We start from the raw sequence: 22,715 nt of genomic DNA, 5'->3' as shown, positions 1-22,715 counted from the left end.
TTAGGGACGCGGGTGGCGCTGTGGGTAAAAGCCTCAGCGCCTAGGGCTTGCCGATCGAAAGGTCGGCGGTTCGAATCCCCGTGGCGGGGTGCGCTCCCGTTGCTCGGTCCCAGCGCCTGCCAACCTAGCAGTTCGAAAGCACCCCCAGGTGCAAGTAGATAAATAGGGACCGCTTACTGGCGGGAAGGTAAACGGCGTTTCCGTGTGCTGCGCTGGCTCGCCAGATGCGGCTTTGTCACGCTGGCCACGTGACCCAGAAGTGTCTCCGGACAGCGCTGGCCCCTGGCCTCTTAAGTGAGATGGGCGCACAACCCCAGAGTCTGTCAAGACTGGCCGGTAGGGGCAGGGGTACCTTTACCTTTACCTAAAAACACTTTTATTTTCTTTTGTGCACCACTTTGAGGTTGTGTGTGTGTGTTTTTAACATTCCAGTGGTGTATAATCTTAATGAAAGAATGTACCAGAGCAAGTCAGAATCGTAGAGATGGAGGGAACCCACAGGGCCATCTAGTCCAACCCCCCGCAATGCAAAGGGTGCTTCCACGGTTGTGGGTGGGTGATTCTTAAAATCAAGCTTTGCTCAGCAGAGAGGAACCTGCATGCATTTGGCTCTGGGTGCTGCCTGCCTGTCCGCCTCTGCTTTTAACATTCTGTGTTCCGATGATCCTTCGATGGATGCTTGTCTTCCCAAAAATGCTGCTGTGAGCAGGAGTGAAAGATTTTAAGAGGCGCTTTCCATATGAGTGCAACCCCCTGGGCCTGAACCCCAAATAATTCCTCATCTTCTACTGAGTCCCCTGGAAGTCGCCCAAGGTCACCTGCTTTCTTGGCCTCATTCCACACCTCCTCAAGTGCTTCTGCCTGCCTGGAATTTGTCCTTAAACTCCGGTAATGACTCCTGCCTGCCTGGGATGGAGGACAGATACTGTGTTGTTGGTGTGCAAAGACTAGCCTGCCGTCTAAAGGTAAAACTTGCATTTGTTGCCTCACCCTCTCTGGCCTGTGACCCCGCCTGCCACTAGGCTGCTGCCAGTCTGGCCCCTGACACATTGCCCAGAAAAGATTATGGCCCTTAGGTGCGATAATAGGTTCCCCAGGACTAAGTTCAACTCCGATTAAGTTCAGCTCAGGTCCGCTGGATTTAACAGGCCAAAGTGAGCCATTGCTGTGAATTTCAATAGGTCTCCTCTCTGTAAGAGTTAAAAACTGCATCCCATTCAAGCTGTGAAAGGGGGCGGATAGAGGCCAGTTTTGAAAAGAGTCCCTGTGGCAAATGCCAGTGATATTTTAAGGGCCCCAGAGAGTAACAGTGTAGAGCCCGCCTGGTCTGGGATAAATGGTTTTGGTGAAAGCCCAAATTCGAGCCCTGCCAGCTCAAACAATTTGAGAGTAGAGTTGGAAGGGACCCTAAGGTTCATCTCTTCTAACCCCCTGCAATGCTCAGATGCAGCAAGGCCTTGCAAAAGGAAGGTGGCGCAGTGCAGCTGAGGAAGGGCCCGGTTCCCCTGCTGGCTGCCCAGAGAGAGTAAAGACAGACACACACCCAGCTCCAAATGATAAACTCTCTTATTTAAACTCTGTTCCCCTCCCGTTTCCCAACAAACAATGCATAGAGCAGCAGGCGGACAGCAGGGCGCCCCCGACCCAGCAACCACGCCAAGGCCAGCGCAGACAGCCCTGGTCATTGTCCCATGGCGCCAGGCCTCCAGCTCCCGCGGGGTGACACTCCGGCCACAAGGCATCCGGCGGGGCTGGGTCCCTGGCTATGGCTGGACTCTCTGGGCGCCTGCACATCCCATGTGCCGCAGGAAATTTGGTCCCTGGTGGCGGAGACGTCCTCCCTGCCACCTCCTCTCTTCTCCCCGGCCAGCGGGGCAGCGGAGCAGAGGCCTCACTTGCGCCTGCTGAAAATGGACTTCTTCCCGGGGACCTTTTCTCCGACACTCAGGCCAATGAGGAGCCGGGCCTTCTCGTCCTCCTCCTGCTGCTGAACGTGGCCCTCCAGCTTGCCCTCCTGCTTGCCCCGGGAATCATTGCCGCCCGTGGCCGGCTTGAGCCGGAGCTTCTCCTTGATGACCTGAGAAAAAAGGGCACGAGAGGGAAAGGGGCGCTTGTCTGCTCTGCTCCTTAAAAGAGGGCGTGGGGTGAACTTTCGGGTCTGTCCCCCATGCTGCTGCCGGCTGGCCAAGTTTGATTCCCAATTATTGCACTGGGTTGGACTAAATGACCCTTGGGGTCCCTCCCCGCCCTACAATCCCGTGTTCCTTTAGCTGCGCTTCCTGCACTGCAGGAGGTCAGGCTACATGACTCTTGGGGTTCCTTCCAACTCTACAATCCAACGATTCTAGGCGGGTGGGACGGTGCGCCTGCCAATCGCCTGGCCTAATGGTGTCAGGGGGTGTGGCAGGTGGGTTGTCCAGCCCACCTGATGACGCTTTGAGACTGCTGATAAAATAGAGCTGAAGGGCTCTTCGGATGCTTTTATGGAGCCTCCACCTCCAGAGACAGTCTATCTGGATTCCTAGGGTCTATGGGGTGTTTGGCCACTGTGAGGACATGATGCTGGACTAGATCAGCCTGATCCAGCAACCAGGCTGTTCTTATGCTCTTACAAACCCTAAGAGAGCTACTGCCGGACCGTGTAGGCAATACTGGTGGCTAGAGGGACTCAGCAGACGGCCGAGTCCTCCGTTCCTAGAAGGCCACCGAAGGCTACTAGCTGCGACGGCTGTATGCCACCCTCAGAGGACCCTGTTGTAAGGCTCCTTCCTAAGCCCTGGCAATCTTTCGAGCAGAGGCCTGGCAGGCAGAGGGTGAACCAGAAACTACCCCCCTTGCAGTCTTTGGCCCATCCCGTGCCCCTTCCCCACACACACCCCCAGCACCCACTCTACCTGCGCCACCAAGGCCTTGCGGCTGTCCCGCTTCACCGCCATGGCAAAGTCCAGCCACGTCCAGGTGTTGTTGTGGTATTCCAGGCAGGGCAGCACCAGGTTGAGTTCGCCCCAGTCCACACTGTTCTTCTCCCCCTGGGGAAGAGGGTGGAGAAGCAGCAGGTCAGGGGCAGGGGGATAGGGACACCCTTCTCCTCCTCCCCGCCATGCTCCCCACACCCTAGCCCCAGGAAAGGGGAGTGCCCACATATCTTAAGGTTCTGGATGGGGTTAAGGCAGCAGCAGACGCAAGCCGGATCCAAGAGGTTGTGTGGGCATCACCCAGGATGCCACAGCATCCCGTTTGGGGACAGAGAGAAGGGAGTTCTTCACACAGCTCATGACTAACTTATGGAACCCTCTGCCACATGATGTGATAGTGACCACGACGGTAAGGAAAAGCCATGCTGCATTCATGGTCCACCCCCAAACCCGAAACCCAGGACGACTGGCTGACCTTGTAGCTCACACAGAGCGGCACTTGTGGGATCTTGATGTAGATGAACGAGTTATTCATCGCTGCCCTTTCCTTCATCTTGTCAATGTCGTCTACTGGGTACTAGAACCACAGAATCATGGAATTGAAGGGTTGGAATCACAGATAAAGACTCCCAGGCAGGCAGTCACCCAACCTCTGCTTAAAAACCGCCAAGGAAAGAGAGTCCACCACCTTTTTTTTTTAATTTATTAAACTTGTATACTGCCCTTCATCTGTAGATCTCATAAAAATAAGAGAATAAAGCACAGAATACATAATAAAACCAAGAAAAAACCACACAAAACAATACCTTCCCCACAACACGTTTAAAAGGGTATCGGATGTAATCAGCCAAATCGGCCTGGCTGAAGAGAAACATTTTCGCCTGGCGCCTAAAGGTGTGTAATGAAGGTGCAAAGTGAGCCTCCCTGGGGAGGGCAGTCTACCTTCCAAAGGAGTCCATTCTGCTATAGGGAGGGAGGAAGGAGCCCGTGTTGGGAGAAAGCACCAAGGGGCCCCATCCTGCCAGCCAGGTGGGCGGCATATGCATATACCTAACATAACATAATGACCCTCCTCCACACCCAGTCCAATGATTATTATTATTTTTAATAATAAAATTCACTGTGCATGGCTGTCAGGTTGCAACCAGCACATTGGGGCAACACCAATGCCCCCTGCCCCCACGTGCTCTCACACCCCACAAGAGGGGCAAGTTACCTCTGGCGTTTTGCGGAAGGAACGCCTGACCCCTGACGTCCGGTTGAGGCCCTGAGCCATGCCCTTCCCTGTCCCCAGGGAATCTTCGGAGACCATGAGCTGTCGGGGCTTCACCACTGGCATGCCTGCACAGGGCAGAAAGAGGTGCAGGGGTGGGGTTCTGCTCCCAGCAGCTCCCCGCTCCCCACAGCACACTCACACATAAAGCCCCGTCCCTCCCCAGTGAAGGCGGAGTAGAGGGAGAACAGGGAATCGCTCAGGGGTGCGGCAGGCAGCCTCCTCTGTGGGGACAGGAGCTGGTCACAAATTTATTTCTGCCCGGCGCAGTGTTTGGGCAAGTGCCAGGTCATGGCAAAAGCGCACTGATGGGGTGAAACCAGATGGGTAACAGCAGCAAGAATATTATTGGCCCAAAAATGGAAGCAAGAAGAGTTACCGACGATTGAAGAATGGAGGATGAAGTTAATGGACTATGCAGAATTAGATTAACAGGAAGGATTCGAAACCGGCGGGACCAGAAATTCACGGAAGACTGGAGTAAATTTACGGACTATTTGCAAAGTATTTGTGAAGAACAGACGATGTTTGTAGGGTTGCAAGAAGTTTTGTGAGGAGTATTATTAGTGGTATTGTAAAAATGGAGAAGGGGGAGGATGATTTCTTAAGAGATGTAAAGGCAATATAAAGTTAAGAAATGCATAAGAAGTGGTTAATACGGTGGATCATCAGAAAGGCTGATGGAAGTCTAAAAAGATTGTATAAGAGATAAGTTTTGTGGTACACTATAATTTATATGTTAAAATTAAAAAAAAAAAAATATTTAAAAGAAGCGCACTGATGGGAGGCCAGCGGAGGCCAGGAGGAGCTCACCTGTCGTCACCAGCTTGGACTTGTCCTCTTCGTCGCCCACCTCCTCCTCCTCCACGTTGCGTCCCGGGAAGAAGAAGCCCATCATGCGGTGGAAAAACTGGTGCGTCAGCTGGATGGTGAGGGGCACCACGTTCACCTGGCAGTGGCAGGAGGGGCGGTCAGGATCCCTGACATGTGGAGCCTTGCCACCCTCTCCCTCCCAGCCCATTCTCCCTCACATGATTCCATAGACTGCCTGGAGATGAATGGTGGGGGGAACCAGCAGGGGAAGAAGGCCAGGAGATCTGGGGTGTGACAACGATGAGCGGTCAGAGGGAGAAGAGGGGGCAGACTGGGAGGAGGAGGTGTGAGAAGCTGAAGAGGTGAGAGGGTTTGGTGAGCAGGAAGAGGCTGGAGCAGAGAGCAGTGCAGAATCAGAGGCTGGAGAGGAAGGGGGCCAGGAGACAGGCAGGGGAGGAAGCCCTCTTGCTGCAACCAGCTCCCTTCCCCTCTGGTCTCCCAGAACCCGAAGAGGGATGAAAAGGGAGGAGCAAAGAGAGACAAGACAGCAGAGCCTTAGGCTGCTGGGGAAGGAACTGGGAAAGGAGACGTAAAGATCAGTGGAAGGCAGGGACCTTCAGTCCTTGGGGCAAGACCCATAGGGAAGTGATCCTTGGAGATTTTTAAGCAGAGGTTGAATGACCATCTGTCCTGGATACTTTAGCTGAAATTCCTGCATGGCAGGGGGTTGGACTGGATGACCCTCAGGGTCTCTTCCAACTCTGCAATTCTATGATCACTAGACCTGCACTGGTTTCTTTGACTAAAGAGTTAACATCAAAGAGACTGGTGAAGTTAACCGACTCCAGATCCTGCCACATGCATCCCATCACCTCTCTCTCTCCCATGCGCGCGCACTGCCGTCTCACCTCAAAATGCTCTTTGATAGAGATGCCACCCACTGGCGGCCGGACTTTGCTGAAAATCCGCAGGGCCAGCTGGCGGCCGGACTGGCAGGTGCTCTGAGGGCGGAGGACCACCTGCAGGCAGGAGCAGACAGGGCAAGGTGGCCGTGGTCACAAATGTTACACCCCACCCACTCAAAAGAAGAGGCTTCATCATAGGGCTTGGCAGGCTCAGGAGCAGTGGGGAAAACACTCTGCGTATGCCCAGAGCATTCATTGGCACGCAATGGCCCCAAGCCTCTCCACCTTCCAGGTTGGGCAGTGGGGAGTCCAAGGGGCAGGGAGGGGAGTGCTGGCTCTGCCACTGACCTTGTAGACGGCGTTGGGGAGGAGGTTGTTCATGGTGACCCATCCCAGCTCCAGGAGGTGTTCGGCCGTGTCGTCTGACTTATTCACCTGAGAGAGAGAGAGAGAGAGGGAGAGAGAGAGAGAGGAGGCAGCACGGTGAACCCTAACCATGGCAGCATCTGCTGTGACCCCCACTCTCCTCCTTGGATTCCTACATTGCAGGGCATTGGATAGATAACAATAATAACAATAATTTATTATTTATACCCCGCCCATCTGGCTGGGTTTTCCCAGCCACTCTGGGCGGCTTCCAACAGAATATTAAAATGCAATAGTCTATTAAACATTAAAAGTGTCCCTAAACAGGGCTGCCTTCCAATGAAGCTGCCATCTGACGAAGCAGTGCGGCTTTCAGGGCAGAAGTTAAACAGACACTACAAGCTCAGTTTAATTCATTAATAAAATATTTCTCATTCTCCTGGTCTCATAGCTGCAAACATGACCCCTGGGGGTCCCCTCCCCACTCTTCCACCCCACCTTGCTGTACAGGAAGCGCTGCAGCTCCAGCTCAGCAATGCCCAGCTGCCCGTCCTCCTCGGTCAGGCGCCATCGGGCCTGGGCAAAGTAGAACTCTGTCCGGCGGGCCACCCCCACGTCCTCCGGCTGCTTCCGCAGCTCCATCTTGTTGGCCCGCTGCAGCTGGAAGTCCTTGAAGCACCTGGAGGGAGGGGGGGCAAGGTGAGGAGATGGGGGAGGAATAGGGGCACAGGGAGAGACTTGGGGGCAAGGAGGGCCCACAGCCTGCTGCCAGGGACATTGGGAGAGGAGGAACCGCAGCTGTGCAAGTAGCGCCTCCATTTCCCCTTTCTTTAACTATGTTAATGACCAAAATCAAGACCTCCTTATGCCAAGCGCTCAGTCTTCTCAGTGGAGAGGTTGCGTTATGTTTGAAGGTTGAATGTGTAGGATTATATCTGAAGTCCATGGAAAGAACAGACACCATTCGATGTACTGCTAGGTAAGTGTTTAATGGTTCTGCCATTGGTATTTGTTTAAAAAAATTATGTTCTGTATTGCCCTGAGATCCAGGGGTATAGGGTGATATACAAATTTAATAAATGAAGAAATAAATAAAATAAAAGCCCATAAGTATTTGTTTTTTTCTAAAAACAACAACAACATGGGGCTCCCAGGTTTAGAGGCAGTCTACCTGCTCAGGATAACCTCTGCGACTGGGCGCCTCCAGAGGGAGCTTGCCCCTCCTACCTGATGAGGATATTTAGCTCTTCGCTTTCCTGCTGCAGTTCAGCTTTCTCCCGGCTCAGCTGCTCCTGCAGCTTCTGGTTGTGGTCCAGGAGAGACTCGTTCCGGCCGTCATCCTGCAGCGACTGGAGGAAGGAAGGAAGCAAGCAGGCAAGCCGTCACAGTCTGCATGGGGACGTGGGATCTTGGGGCTCCCACCGACTTGCTGCCCCCACTGCCTGCCCATCCTGCCTTGGAGAGGCATGCACGGCAGGTCGGCCTGGCATATGGAGGGTCGAGGGGAGCGAGAGTCACCTTCATGACCGAGTACATCTGCTTCTCCAGGTGGCGGATCTGGGCCACGTGCTGGCGGACGGCCTCCTGCAAATGCAGGATGCTGCTGCGCTGCTCCTCGGGGTTGCTGGAGATCTCCAGCTGGAAGCGGACGCGCTGCTTTTTCTCGCTGTGCTCCTGTGAAAATTGAAACGTGGAAGGGGAAGGTCTCAAGTCATAACCTCAAGACCAGGGCAGGGACAACATGGAAAGTACAGGGGTCTCGATCCAGAGGAGTAGGTGGATGATGAGAAGGGCCCTGCTTTGCTGAGACCCTGGAAAACTATGGTTTCTTGTCCTTGGCTTACAAAACTACAGCTTGCTGAACCCAAAAGCTTAGCTTATGTTAGCTGTGGTTTGTTCAGGTACCCCACCTGAGATGCAAAACAAGCCAGGGTTTTATTTGGGGGGGGATAACAAACCATGGTTTGCTTGTTTGCTTGGCTGTGGGGTGGCTTGCAGGGTAACCAGACAAAGCATGGTTAGAACAAACTGTGGTTCAGTGGTAAGTGCAAACTATGGGCATCGAATGGCGATGGATGCTGGACGATTCGGGACAGATAAAAGGAAAGACTTGTTCACGCAGTGAATGAACTTTGGAACTCTCTGCCACAGGAGGCAGTGATGGCCACCAGATTGGAAGGCCTTAAAAGAGTAGACAAATTCCTGGAAGAGGAAGCAGCTATCAGTGGCTACTAGCTGCCATGGCTATCCTCTGCCTCCACTGTCAGAGGCAGGTGCACTTCTGAATACATTTGCTGGAAACCCCAGGATGGGAAATGGCTCTTGTCCTCGAATCCTGCTTGTGAGTTTCCCTTGGGGCATCTGATCAGCCTCTGTGAGAGGAGGAGGCTGGATTTTTGGAACCTCCCGCTCCAGAGGCAGTCTGCCTAGATTCCTAGGGGTATCCGGGCTCTGGGAGGACAGGAGGCTGGCCTAGATGGGGCCCCCATGGCCTGATCCAGCAGCCTTTTCTTACGTTCTTACAGACAAACCACAGTTTAGCACTCTGCAGAAACGCAAGCAGTATAACAACTACATACCCCAGCCTGCTAGGATTTCTGATGCTAACAACAAAAAGCTAGTCCCCAATATGTCCTCCCACCTTGCGCTTGGGCTCCACGTGGAGCAGGAGGTTGTTGACAATGTCGAGGATCATGGCGTACTGCGCCGGGTTGGTGGAAATCTCCAGGTCGTGGTGGATGAGAGTGAAGGTGTCTGCGGCCCCTGGAGGGTGGGTGGGGGGTAAAAGAAGAGGGCAGAAAGGTGCCCCCAAAGTCCTTCATTCAGAACCATGAGGACTGGAGCCTTGCTTTGTTTAATTAATAAATAATAATAATAATAAAATATTATTTATACCCCGCCCATCTGGCTGGGCTTCCCCAGCCACTCTGGGCAGCTTCCAACAAAATATTAAAATACAGTAATGCATCAAACATTAAAAGCTTCCCTAAACAGGGCTGCCTTCAGATGTCTTCTAAAAGTCTGGTAGTTGTTGTTCTCTTTGACATCTGGTGGGAGGGCGTTCCACAGGGCAGGTGCCACTACCGAGAAGGCCCTCTGCCTGGTTCCCTGTAACTTGGCTTCTCGCAGTGAGGGAACCGTCAGAAGGCCCTCGGAGCTGGACCTCAGTGTCTGGGTAGAACGATGGGGGTGGAGATGCTCCTTCAGATATACCGGACTGAGGCCATTTAGGGCTTTAAAGGTCAGCACCAACACTTTGAATTGTGCTCGGAAACGTACTGTTTTAAAGCTCAGGGACACAAAGGCAGAAGGTCCCTGGTGGGATCTCTAGGGAGGGCTGGGGAAAGTCCCTCCTGGCTGAAAGGCTGGAGAGCCTTGGTTGCCAGTCAGTGCTGGCAATACTGAGCAGAGTGGAGCAACGGCTCGGCTCAGGATAAGGCAGCCTCCTCTGCCCCCTGGCACACCCACTACCTGCCACCTCCTGCCAGTCCCTCTGCTTCTCCTGGCTCCTCCCCACACACCTTCCTGCTTCTTGAGGAGGTCCTCCTTCTCAGGGTGGGCCGGCGGCTCAGGCGGCTTGATCTCGGTGGCCAGCTCGGGGTTGATGTCGTGGCTGTAGCTGATGTAGTACATGCGGCAGCTGCACCGTGAGATGATGCGCTGGACCTGCTGGGTGGGCTGCACTTCGTGCGGCTGGTTCCAGTCTGGTTGGGGGGGGGTGGAGGCAAAGAGTCGCAGGTCAGATATGGTACAAAAAGTGAATAAGGAGTGGGCTATCTTTAAGGAATACATCAAAATTTATGTGGAAAAAGTAGAATTTCCGACAGATATTGAGCGAATCCAGAAAATGATTAGAGTGAAAGGAGAGTAAAGTTAAGATAGAAGAAGAGATTAAAGAAATAATGAAATGCGTTTAAGCTAGATGGAAAAATAAAGTAGCGTAACAAGAACAGCTGGAAGTCAAGTCACTTGGTGGGTGTCCGTGTGGGGGAGGTGTGTAGGTATGTTGATATGTACAGTATAGATAGGTATTATATAGAGTAATGTAGGTATGTTTTATGTTATAAAAATAAGGTAGTGTGCTATGTACGTGTATTGTGTAATTGGATAAATGTATATGTATGGGGGGGGACCAAAGAGTTGGAGGTCAGATTCCCAGGCGGCTGAGAGAACCCGCCCGCCCTTCCCAAGCCCCTGCCACCCTCCCCGCCAAAGGAGGTGGGCACTCAGCTCTCCGGCCTGGCCTGCCTCCTCTTCTCTTGGCGCACTGACCTGTGGTGGTGCTGACCATGCCGCCCACCGCCTGCCCGCTCTCCATCAGCTCCTGCACAGAGTCCAGGCTTCGCTGGCGGTGCTCCTCGATGTTCTTGACCTGGGGGTGAGGGAGGCAGGGAGCCGGGGTGAGGGAGAGGGAGGAAGGGCAGCCTCCGGGGAGGAAGCAGTGTCCAGAATTCGCCAGGCGCCAGGCACATTTTGCCCCTGGCTATCGGTCACCTGAGACCACTTGTTTTGGCAAGGTGTGTGTTGTGGGGAGCAGCACTGCAGGAGTGCAAATATCCAGAGTGTGGGAGTCAGGTGGGATTACTATGAGGAATTATAAAATATGCATCAAGCCATTGTGTCCATGATGAAAGCATTGCGTTGACTGGGTTTGATTCATTGACAATAATTTCTGATCAAATCCCACAAGCCTCTGCATCTCTGGCCATTTTCTCTACTGTTCATTTTCTACGCCTGACAGGCACGTATAAGCTTTCTATACACAGGCCAGTTGCTTCATCAGGCATCCTCAGTACATATAGTAGGTTACTTTGATGTAGTTTAATCTTTAGATAGATCTTAAGGGCCAGGAAGAGAGTTCACAAGGAGATGGTAAATCCTGCCTCTCCTGTTTACTTCAGTTTATGACCTCCGGAGTTTCCTAAAAGCATTCCTCTAGTCCTGTTTTATTTACTCTCAGATATGTATGCATGCTCAGAGTAGTCTTTGTAGTTAAAAGAATTTATTCTGATCTAACGTTATCACCGCATGGGTTTTTTTGAAATGCTCAGAGGAAATCTGATTGGTTCTTACACACACTGTGTAAAAAGGGAGGATTCTTATTATTATTGGCACCCCTCCCAGAGTCTTGCTGGTCAAGCCTCGTGTGTATTCTATTAATCAGAGTCCAATCCTTCCTTGCTTTGGGAACGCTAGACGGCACCCACCTCTAGCCAGAGCTGCACGTCTTCGTGCTCGGAGGGGCTGCTCTCGGTGGTGGCGAAGTACTGCATCCCGTCCAGCAGGCAGGTCCAGGAGGTCTTCTGCTTGAGGGTGTCCCCGTACCAGGCTGGGTGGTGCTGGCACTGGAGCAGCTGAGCTTTGGCGGCTGAGACAATCACACAGCCCTCCGTCTCTGCCCCGCGGAGGACCATCTGGGGTGGGGGGGGAGGGAGGAGCAGGAGTTGGCAACAGGCAATGTTTCACTCCAAAGAGACCGGGCGGTGCAGTGGTTAGAATGCCGGGCTAGGGACCAGGGTTCAAATCCCCACTCAGCTGTGAAGCTCTCACCTTGGGCCAGCGACAACCTCTCAGCTTAACTACACAGGGGTCGTTGTGGGGATTAAATGAGGAACAGGACCTGGGAGAGACTAGGGTTCAAATCCCCGCTTGGTCCATGCCACTCACTGGGTGACCTTGGTGGGCCACTCATGGTCATTCTCAACCCAGCCTACCTGGCAGGGTCTTTGTGGGGATAAAATGGGGAGCGAAGAACCAGGGAGGCCACCTTGAGCTCCTTGGAGGAAAAGGTGGCATATGAATGTAACGCCCTCCCATCAGATGTCAAAGGAATAAACAACTACCTGATGTTTACAAGACACCTAAAGTTTTTTAATGACTGGTGTTTTAATGTATTTTTAATCTTCGTTGGAAGCCGCCCAGAGTGGCTGAGGAGATGCAGCCGGATATAAGTAATAAATAATTATTGTTATTGTTATGATGAATAAATAAAGTCACTAAAAGACTGGAGTGACATCAAATATACAATCCAAGGATGCCGTCTCAGCCACCAGCAGTTGAAGGTGGCAGATGCGCCTTCACTGGAGGTTTTTAAAACAGAGGCCATCTATGAGGGATTCTGTAACTATGATCCCTGCATCGCAGGAGGCTGGACTAGATGACCCTTCCGACTCTATGAATAGTACATAAAACCATACAGCAAAATCCATATAAGAGAAGTTTAAAACAGACACCATTTCACTATTGTGGAATGGTCCATTCTTAATTGCCTGCATGGGGTGGGCCGAATAGGAAAGTTTTCAGCAGGCATTTAAAAGTAGGAACAGAAAGCACCTGCTGAACCTCCAGTGGCAGGGAGTTCCACAGGGCTGTGCCATTGACACTAAGGACTAGTCACCTTGCTGTTGTCAAATGAGCCCCACGGACCTGGGGAATGGCCTACGATGTTCCTGCACGTGAATCTCCTTTGATAAGATGCAGGCTAACCCCCTCAAAACAGTCAGCCCCCCCCCCCGGCAAAGCTGCCCAACCAAGCAAAGAATCCCTGCAACCCCGGTTGCTCACTTCCCTGGGTGAGAGGTGGCAGCAGCCCCCGTTTCCCACCCAGCAAGGAGGAAGGGGCGCCGCGGCAGGTGGCGGCGGTGGCAAATACCTGGCAGTTGACCAGCTCGATAAGGGAGTTTCGGTTGAAGATGTCGTCCGTCTGGCAGGCAGCAATGCCACACAGCTGCTCGCTCACCCCAGAATCCTCCTCTGTGAACACCACAAAGCGGTCCGTCTCCTCGATCAGCTTCTTGAGCATGTAGGCTCCTGGGGGAATCACAGATTTCAAGAGTTGGGGGAACCCCAAGGGCCAACTAGTGCACCCCTGAGAGGTGGGTGTCGGAAGAGCTCTACGGTCTGGGTGTGAGAGGAAAAGTACACAGAGTTGGACAGGGGAAAATTGTCCACAGTAGTTCATGCGCTGGGGACTTCAGGGCTGGACTACTGCAGTGTGCTCTGTGTGGGGCTTCCCTTGCATGTGATTCAGAAGCTGCAGTTGGCGCAGGATGCTACAGCCCGATTGCTGACAGGAGCAAGGCCTTGTCAGCATTGAACTCCTGTGCTCAGGTATACGCACTGGTTGCCAATTTGTTACCGCGCAAATTTCAAGATGTTATTAGTATATAAAGCCCTTAATAACTTGGGACCAATTTGCCTACAATATCACCTGACCCCACATGCACCCGCTTGACTACTTTGATCGGCAGAACTTGCCCTGTTACAAGCGCCACGTTATATCAGTTCCGCATTTGTAAGAAAACAATATTTTAGTCTGGCGGCGCCTACACTTGGGAACGCCCTGCCTATTGATATCAGGCAGGCACCTTTGCTGCACTCTTTTCAGCTAAAGATGTTCTTGTTTAGACAAGCCAGTCCAGATGTTCAGAAAGTGGATGCGAGTTTCTATCCATTTCCAGCCTATTGTTGTGTTAACTTTTAGAAAGCCTCAAATTATTGCAAATTCTTCTCAGGGATTATTTTATTGCTTTATCTTTCTCGCCGAATGTTCACAGATTTCTTTACAATGGAGTGGTGTATAATTTTTATGTAACAAGCAAAATAAAAAAACGAGGAAGCTGAAAAAAGTGACGTTCTTTCCCACTTCCTCTCTCTGCTCTACGGTGTGTTTCAAGGCTCAGGTCCGTTCTATGAGGTCCGACTCAGATATTGACATGCATCTTCCCCTCTTTCTCTGTCGGGGGGAATGGGACACTGATGGGACACTGGGGGGGGTGCCTATGACACTTGCTCCATAATTCAAAACCCCCACATGCGAAAGGAGAGGCTCTTGACTTCCCTGCCCCCCGCCACTTTACAGCCAACCCCTTTCCCCCTCCCTCACCTCCGGAGGGGCTGCGCTCCGTCCGGGTGCTGCTGGGTGGTGCGATGACCCTCAGGGGAGGCTGGTAGCTGGGGGGAGGCCCCCTCTTGGGCTTCTTGGCCGGCAGCTGGGGGTCGATCCTGAGCCCCTTCAGGGCCTCGGTGGAGAGGTTGCGCTTGAGGACCGCCGCTTTCTTGTAGCCGTCATAGAGGCCAAAGGCGATGTCCCGGTTTGTTGTGGTCCAGGAAGCCCGCAAGTCCACCAGGTGCAGCTGGTGCGTGTGGAAGACGTCGTCCCCGTCGCGAAGAGGCAGCTCCTGGCGGGGAAGGGAAGCTGTCAGGCACCACATGCGCCCCAGGGGAGGAGGCCGCGCAAGGGAATGATGGTGCCAGGAGCAGTGCGTAATGACTGCTTGTCACACAGGTAGGGCTGGGAATGCGCGCACACACACACACACAAAAGCCTGGAGAGCTTCTAGCAGTCAGTGTCGCTAATGTGGAGCTACTGGTTCCACAGATCTTCCAGATCATGGGGACTAGAAACTTAGTTTGTCTTTCAAGGGAAGAGCTGAATCTCTGGGACAGAGCACCTGCTGGCCTTGCAGAATGCTTGCACCTCCAGTTGGGGGCTGAGGGAAAAACCCCTGCCTGGAACCTGGGGGAAGGCATGCTCCCTGCTGAAGGAAGGGGGGCTCCTGCGCTGCTGCCCACCTCCTCGGCGGTGCGGACGCTGTGGCGCTGGTAGGCGAGGGAGGAGAGGCTGAGGAGGTGGGTCTTCTTGACCAGGGAGTCCAGGCGGTGGTCGGCATTCTCGTCGCAGGTGGAGGCCATCAGGTGCACTGTGACAAGGCTCAGGTCGCTCATCATCTGCGTGATGCTCCACTCGGAGATGAGGCGCCGCATCACCGTCCCGGCTGCAGGGTGAGAACGGCGGTGTGAGGAAGAGAGAGGGAGGGGAGAAGCCTCCCCCACCTGCCAACGTCAGATCCCCTCCCAGTTCCCACCCTCCTTGTGCCCACTCACCCTGGGGAATGAGCCTCTGGGTGCCTCGCGTGAAAATGTGCCCCTGCCCACACTCCAGCTGGATGCCACGCTGCTGAGCGAAGGAGGCCCAGTAATGCACCTGGGGGGAAGCAGGAGAAACAGGGTTTGCTTTCGTCTCGGCCTTCGGTGAAGTTCGCTCAAACAAGGCGCACAGGATGGGGGGGGCAGAGGTTTTTCACTCTCCCTCTTCCGCAGTGCAGCACATTACTCTCCCCAGAGCCAGCTGGTCTAGCACTGCCGCCACTCTTTCCAGAAACCATGCAAATTGAGGAATCCGAAGACCCGGTCATCCATCGAGCGACAGCAGCCAGGCTGCAACTGGCCCAGCAATGGAGATCTCCTTCCCACATCATTCTAACCTGGGTTTCCCAAACTCAGGTCTCCAGCTATTTTCGGACTACAGTCCCCATCATTCCTGACCAATGGTCCTGCCAGTTAAGGACGATGGGCGTTGCAGTCCAAAAACAGCTGGAGACCTCCTGGGGTTTCCAGCAACAGATTTTCAGAAGCATTGCTGTGTCCAACTGTAGAAGCCGAACCGAGCCCCTGTGGCTAGGAGCCATTGATAGCCCACACATTTGTCTAATCCTGTTTATTAATTATTTTTGGCCAAATCATTTTTATTGGTTTTTCCTAATTTTTACCAAATCAGCCACAACAAATTTTGCAAAAATCGGTTTCCCGCACTCCGTTCTTGCTGCGGCTGAAGTTTCTTCTTGTTGCTGCGGTATTTTCCTAGTTACTTCTAATTCACATTCCATTCTTTACAATTAACTTTATATTACAATAGTTTGTTGTTGTTTTAAAACTTGGTGCCCTTAACCATCAGCTATCCACCTGCCAATTTTTGCACGTACAATATTTTAACGCTTACATTATCTACAAGGTTAGCCAAATAATTATCAGTCTAGAATAAATGATAATTATTATCATTTCTAAAAGTTATTTTAATTTATTGTCTAGTCCTGTTTAAAAGGCATCCAAATTGGTGGTCACAGATGCCTCCTATGTGCTCTGTGAATAACTTCTTACCTTTTCCTGCAACATGCAGCTTCCTTGGGTGTCCCCAAGCCCTAGTGTTATAAATCTGAGGGTTGCCCCTTACACCCCTACCCACTTGAGCAAATGGGCTTCCCAAGTGCAAATCCGAAGCCAGGTGAGACCCCACCCTGACTTCCGGGAGCCTGGCCTGCATCTCACCTGGAGCTTTGGGAAGAGGGCTGTGAAGGAGAGCTGCCGGTAGTGCTGGCCCAGCTTCTTCCTGATGGGCTTCAGGTTCCCGAAAAGTTTCCCCCGGCAGATGGGGCGCGTGACGCTGGTCCACGTGGCCCAGAAGTTCTGCATCCAGCGCAGGGTGCTGCTGTAGAGCAGGATCCGGGGCTGGGAGGGCTCTGTGGGGGGTGGGGTGGAACAGAAAAGTTGTCATGATCAGATCATCATCGCCATCAAGGGCAGGGACTTATAACCGCTTTATTTTATTTTTAAAATAATTTTTATTAATAATTCCAATATAACAAATTATCATAACATATCATCTTCCTCACCCCCCATTTTCCCCCTCCCCCTTCTCCAAAAAAGAACCCTCCCTCCCCAAGACTTCCCTCAGTTCCTCTCTCTGACGTTTCAGCACATGTTGTTCTCTGCATATTGTAAAATTGTAAAGATCCTTAAATTGTCTATTATATTAACGGTCAATAAATTTGTGTATGTTCATTCAAAGCCTGCCAAGGAGTCCAATTCATTTTGTTGTTTTTTAAAATAGTTTGTAAAAAGTTCCCATTCTTCTTTAAAGTCACAGTTGTCTTTGTCTCGCAGTTGGTATGGCAATTTCTCCAGTTCTGCATAATCCATCAATTTCTCTTGCCACTGTTCTTTCGTTGGGGTTTCCTCATTCTTCCATCCTTGTGCTATTAAGACTCTTGCCGCCGTTGTCACGTACATTAAAAAAATAGTTATTTTTCTTGACAGGTCGGGATTTATAACCACTTTAAATGGGATACTTGATTTTTAATTGCACTTTATTCATAGCAATAAGGATGCCCTCAGAAGGTGGGCTCTTTTGTTGGGGTTTTTAATAATAATTTTTATTTATTTATTTATTTATTTATACATACCTTGCCCATCTGGCTGGGTTGCCCCAGCCACTCTGAAATAATGGGATCATCTAGTTGGAAGGGACCCCAGGAGTCATCTAGTCTGACCCCCTGCTGCAATGCAGGAATCTCAACCAAAGCATCCCTGGCAGGTGGCCACCCAACCTCTGCTTAAAAACCTCCAGGAAAGGAGAATCCATCACCTCCCGAGGGAGACCGTTCCACTGTCAAACAGTTCTTGCACTCAGAAAGCTCTTCCTCATACTTAGTTGGAAATCATTTTTTAAATAATATTTTTATTGGTTTTAGACAGTTTTATACATTTTAACTAGAACCATTTCAAACATTTAAGTGAAAGGTTCTTTTGAACCTCCGGAGCTCCTTCCCGCCCTCCCTGGGTTCCATATTTAAAATTAGATCTTCTGCATCTTTTACCATTATCCATCTGTTATATATCGATAGTTACCACAGATAAGTCCAGATTACAAGTGTCGTTACATCCCTGCCAAAGATTTTAACTGTTTACAGTGGTCTTTTAAATGAATTAAGAATTTACTCCAATCTTTTAAAAATACTTGATCTTCCTGATATTTAGTTGGAAATTAAAATATTTCCTCCTGAGGGAATCAGACTCAGCCTGGCTCCTGTACCCTATAAAAAAAGTGGGGGGAACACACGACCCTGTCTTCTGTCATGGATGCTTTAGCTGAGATTCCAGCATTGCAGGGGGTTGGACTAGATGACCCTTGGGGTTCCTTGCCACCTCTACGATTCCACACTCACCCCCGCTGGGCCGCGTCAGGTCCATGCAGATGCAGAGGTTGAGGTTCTCGGAGCGGAAGGCGCGGTAGGAGTCATAGTCCTGGCCCACGGGTACCTCAGGAAGGAACTCTGGGGAGCGCAGCACCACCCCGTGGTGGTCGTGGGGGTTCCCGTGGCACAGCCACGTCAGGTCCAGCGTCATGCACAGCTGCGGCAGGTGCAGGAAGCAGCAGTCGTCATACCTGCCCCGGAGGAGGAGAAGGAGGGTCAAACAGGTATTACACCCCACGGCAGGAGGGGAGCACCCTGATCCTGCCCAGCAACTAAGGGGAATCTCGGTCTGACATTAATTAATAAAGGCATAATATTGTGCTTTGAAGTTGTAACCTAGGAGTCAAAGGCAGGTGATTCATAAATAATAGCAGTGCTTTTTCCTGGGGGGGGGGGACGACACAGGGGTACGCATACCTCTAAACATTTTGTCAATCTTTATACTTTTGTCTATTTACTGTACAGTGGTACCTCGGGTTAAGAACTTAATTCGTTCCGGAGGTTAATTCTTAACCTGAAACTGTTCTTAACCTGAAGCACCACTTTAGCTAATGGGGCCTCCTGCTGCCACCACACCGCTGGAGCACGATTTCTGTTCTCATCCTGAAGCAAAGTTCTTAACCTGAGGTAATATTTCTGGGTTAGCGGAGTCTGTAACCTGAAGCGTATGTAACCCGAGGTACCACTGTATTTATTTTTCATGATTTGAACTATAAAATGGTGTACCCCTAAACATTTTTTTTTAGAAAAAAAGCACTGAATAATAGTAATAATAAGGCAACATATGCTAATTTTTCTTTACGCAAGGACAACGCTTATCCTGGTTTTTTCTTTCTTTCAGTGGCTTGTTAGACTCACTTACTTAGCCCACATAAAACCCTCTGTATTCTGCGTGCCTGGTTCATGCTTTCGTTTCTCATCTTTCCATTTCCATCTGCTGTTATTACTGCTCTCTCTGGCTCCCTTCCCACGCTACATTCCTAGGATTCTCTGGTTATTGAAGAAACGCCAACAGAGGCAAGCTTCACTACCCAACGCCTGGGCAAACGTAATAGCGCCCTCCCCTAAAGAACCACCTCTCTCTCTCACACGCTCTCGCCCTCGAAGCCCTGCTGCCCCCTGCCAATATGGCCACTTACTTGGAGGCTGTCCGGACGTTGACGTCCAGGTCCCCCTTGAAGACGAACTGCCCCGGGCGCCAGTGGAAGGAGAGATGGCTCCACTCCCAGTGCATGTTCTCCGTGGTGTTGTAGGGGTCCTGCGGCAGAAGGCGAGGTTGGAGCAGAGACCAGGCTGCCCCCCTTGTTGGTGGCCGCCCAAGCCCCCGCCCCGCCGGGCTCCCTCCATGCCCCGCCCCGCCCCGCCGGGCCTCACCTCCGTGGCCACCTGGTGCAGGTTGGCCTGCTCAATGTCCATGTGCCAGTCGCCGTGGAGAAGCAGGCGGCTCTTGTCCCACCAGGGCAGGGGGGCGCTGGGGTCCTCGGAGGGCTTGGTCAGCAGGTCAATGGCCTGCCCAATCAGCGTCCAGGCCGGGTCCCAGCACGGGCCCCACACGATGGTGTACTGGAAGACCTCGGCTGCGAAGGACAGGGGGCTCAGGTGCGGAAAAGCACATTCCTCCCTTCAGAACCATGAAGACCAGAAACTTGTGTCGCTTTTACCGGGTGAGCTGTAGCTCATGGGCAGAGCCCCTGCTCTGACTGCAGAAGGTCCCTGGCTCCTTCTGCTGCAGCATGTCCAGGTAGGGTTAAGGCCCCCCTGCCTGAACCCCTGGAGAGATGCTGCCAGCCAGTGTAGGCTCAATGGGCTTGGGATAAAGCAGCTTCCCGTTTAAGTCAGCTGTTTATTCCACCCTATGGAGATTGGAACTTTCAAGGGAAGTGATCAAAGCTCAATGGGAGAGCCCCTGCTTTACAAGCAGAAAGTCCCTGGTAAGAAACAATAACAGCAACAACTTTTGTTTTATATATAGCTGCTGTAAAGCTGCTGATTTTTTTTATGAACAATGGCATATAAATATTTTAATAAACACAATGCTGTAAAATACTATTATTCTGAACTCTAGGTTCAGTCCCCAGAGGCATCACCTCTGGCGCGGCTGGGAAAGATTCCCTGCCTGAAGTCCTGAGGAGTTGCTGCCAGTCCTGAGTTAAATAGACTTAGAATAAGGCAGCTTCCAGCATTCCCTTATCACTGCACTTTTCACTCCAGCTTCCCTCTCTGACAACTCAGGCCAGCGCTTGTGGGTCTCACCAACCTAGAGCCGTTTTATCCTCCCAGCAACCTTACGAGGCGGGCTGGGCCATGAGACAGAGAGACCGGCCCAAGGTCACCCAGCGGGCTTCATGGCTCACAGGAAATGTTAGTTCACATCTTCCTGGTTGGAGACCAACCCTTAAACCCAGCCTTCTTTGTCTTTGGGTGCCTGAATATTGCGTGACTACAACTCCCATCATTCCTGGCTGTTAGATTGGCTGTGGATGATGGGAGTTGAAGTCGACAGCATCTGGGGGTCTAAGGCAGAATCACTCCGCATGGAAGAACCATAACACGGGTTCAATTCCTGGAAGCACCTCCAGTTTAAAAACAACAGCCGTTCTTTCTTTCTCTTTCCCTCTCCCCCCCCATTTTTTATTTCCCCCCCTCTTCTCTCTCTTTCTGTGTTTCTATTCACGTTAGCTTTTTAGTCTTGAAAAAGAAATTAATCTTTTCCTTTTTCCAAATTTCAATAAAATCTATTCTTTAAAAAGGACCAGGTGACAGAAGTGGGATTGGGGCAAGGACCCTTCTCTCTGCCTGAGACCTTAGGGGCGTTAAGGCTGCCTCCTGCTCCTTCCTCCTAGCCTGGAAACCCTTGCGGGGACTCACAGTGGAAGTCGTGGTAGAACTTCAAGGGGGGCATGTTCCTCTCCACCGAGACGTCCCCCCAGGGCGGGCCCAGCTTCAGCACCTGCCGCCGGCGGGAGCAAGGCTGGCCCCGCTGCTCTGCCCCGGCCAGACGCCCCGAGAGCCGCCAGTCCCGGATCTCAAACAGGTAGCGGGGGTAATCGCGGATCCGCACTGCAAAGTCAAGAGGTGAAGCGTCAGGAAAGGGCAGGTGAAGTGACCCAGGGGATGTAGGAGAAACAGCCCCCTGAGGGAGGCTGTAGCATTTGCGGCTTTGGGGAGAAAATGCGAGGAAGAGGCAGAAAGGCAGAAATTTATAAAATGATGCATAGCCCAGAGAAATTGGAGAGGGGAAAGTTTTTCTCCCTTCTCTCATAACACCGGAAGTCGTGGACATCAACGTAGCTGAATTTTGGAAAATCTGGGACAAGTAAAAGAAAAAAAAGGACTTGCGCAGGGTTAAACTGTGGAACTTCCTCCCACAGGAGGCCACCAAGCTAGGTAAAGGTCAAGGGACCCCTGACCATTAGGTCCAGTCGCGGCCAACTCTGGGGTTGTGGCGCTCATCTCGCTTTATTGGCCGAGGGAGCCGGCGTACAGCTTCCGGGTCATGTGGCCAGCAGGACTAAGCCGCTTCTGGGGAACCAGAGCAGCGCACGGAAACGCCGTTTACCTTCTCGCCAGAGCGGTACCTATTTATCTGCTTGCGCTCTGACGTGCTTTCGAACTGCTAGGTGGGCAGGAGCAGGGACCGAGCAACGGGAGCTCACCCTGTCGCGGGGATTCGGACCGCCGACCTTCTGATTGGCAAGTCCTAGGATAGATGGCTTTAAAAGAGGATCAGGTGCATTCATGGAAGGGGTGGGTGGCTCTTTCGAGGTCTACCAGCCATGGTGGCTCTGCTCCACCTTCACAGCTGGAGGCAGCAATGATTCAGAATACCAGTGCTGGAAACAAGGGGAGGGGGAAATTGCTCTCGTGAATCCTGCTTCCTTGCTTCCCACTGCGGCATCTGGCTGGCCTCTGTGAGAAGAGGATGCCGGACTAGACTGGCCATTGACATGATGCAGCAGAGCTCTTCTTACGTTCCTAATAGTGCCTCTGAGCATGTACAGAGGGCATCCCCCGCCAACAAGTACCTACACAACCCATCCTGCATTCTCAAGACAAATGGAGAGGAGGAGTGCAGTGTGCACACCCTGAGCTTCTTGGGGAAGAAAGGTGGGGTGTAAATGGAATGATAATAATGTTTAGAGCGTTGGGTGGTTTATCAGTAATGCTCAACTTATTTATTTGCTTATTGGATTAATGCCCCACAATTTTCCCCCTGAGGAGCTCATGGGTTCCCCCCTCTTCGTTTAATCCCTATGAGGCAGTTGAAGCTGAGAGTCAGTGACTGGCACCCCCAAGGTCACCCAGAGCACTTCAGTGGGGATTCAAACCCTGCTCCTCCAGGGAGAGCCGCACTCTGGCTCTCCCTCAAGATTTATGAGGCTTGATAACAAACCATTAATTAGCTGCAGCTGCCCCCAAACCCTGCAGTCACCTGAGGACAGCGCAGAGACCTTTCCGCTAGAGACCCCCTGGGCTCTAGGGCTGGGCAACATTTGGTTATCAACATCGCGATATATCACCAGCTAAACATCGTGATATACGGATATTTCACAATAAGGATGGAGCGATGTAGAGGCATTGGGGGGTTTCCCCACATTGTGATTTTTGCATAGCAAGCACATACAGACAA

The 22,715-nt window shown here is 51.9% G+C and overlaps 1 protein-coding gene across 3 annotated transcripts in view; it reads right to left on the bottom strand.

The window, feature by feature from the left end:
- Positions 1 to 1,548: 1,548 nt before the first annotated feature.
- BLTP2 (bridge-like lipid transfer protein family member 2) overlaps positions 1,549 to 22,715 on the bottom strand; it is a 42,383-nt gene continuing 21,216 nt past the window's right edge. For all 3 annotated transcript variants that reach the window (XM_053366342.1, XM_053366343.1, XM_053366344.1), the window contains 23 exons: positions 20,954 to 21,145; positions 19,460 to 19,662; positions 19,225 to 19,343; positions 18,056 to 18,276; positions 16,380 to 16,570; positions 15,159 to 15,258; positions 14,847 to 15,049; positions 14,158 to 14,452; positions 12,925 to 13,082; positions 11,480 to 11,686; positions 10,545 to 10,644; positions 9,794 to 9,976; positions 8,914 to 9,035; positions 7,791 to 7,946; positions 7,500 to 7,621; positions 6,771 to 6,951; positions 6,255 to 6,341; positions 5,910 to 6,020; positions 5,002 to 5,137; positions 4,132 to 4,256; positions 3,391 to 3,492; positions 2,895 to 3,029; positions 1,549 to 2,077 (listed from right to left, as the gene is read on the bottom strand). In XM_053366342.1, the coding sequence (XP_053222317.1) occupies positions 1,892 to 2,077; positions 2,895 to 3,029; positions 3,391 to 3,492; positions 4,132 to 4,256; positions 5,002 to 5,137; positions 5,910 to 6,020; positions 6,255 to 6,341; positions 6,771 to 6,951; positions 7,500 to 7,621; positions 7,791 to 7,946; positions 8,914 to 9,035; positions 9,794 to 9,976; positions 10,545 to 10,644; positions 11,480 to 11,686; positions 12,925 to 13,082; positions 14,158 to 14,452; positions 14,847 to 15,049; positions 15,159 to 15,258; positions 16,380 to 16,570; positions 18,056 to 18,276; positions 19,225 to 19,343; positions 19,460 to 19,662; positions 20,954 to 21,145 (3,635 nt within the window). In that variant the 3' untranslated portion in view covers positions 1,549 to 1,891. The remainder of the gene's footprint in view (positions 2,078 to 2,894; positions 3,030 to 3,390; positions 3,493 to 4,131; positions 4,257 to 5,001; positions 5,138 to 5,909; positions 6,021 to 6,254; positions 6,342 to 6,770; positions 6,952 to 7,499; positions 7,622 to 7,790; positions 7,947 to 8,913; positions 9,036 to 9,793; positions 9,977 to 10,544; positions 10,645 to 11,479; positions 11,687 to 12,924; positions 13,083 to 14,157; positions 14,453 to 14,846; positions 15,050 to 15,158; positions 15,259 to 16,379; positions 16,571 to 18,055; positions 18,277 to 19,224; positions 19,344 to 19,459; positions 19,663 to 20,953; positions 21,146 to 22,715) is intronic.

The sequence above is a fragment of the Podarcis raffonei genome, chromosome 15 (assembly GCF_027172205.1).
Source record: "Podarcis raffonei isolate rPodRaf1 chromosome 15, rPodRaf1.pri, whole genome shotgun sequence".
In the NCBI taxonomy this organism is placed as follows: Eukaryota; Metazoa; Chordata; class Lepidosauria; order Squamata; family Lacertidae; genus Podarcis; species Podarcis raffonei.
Note: the sequence above shows the minus strand (reverse complement) of the source record. Positions and strands in the feature narration are given on the sequence as shown.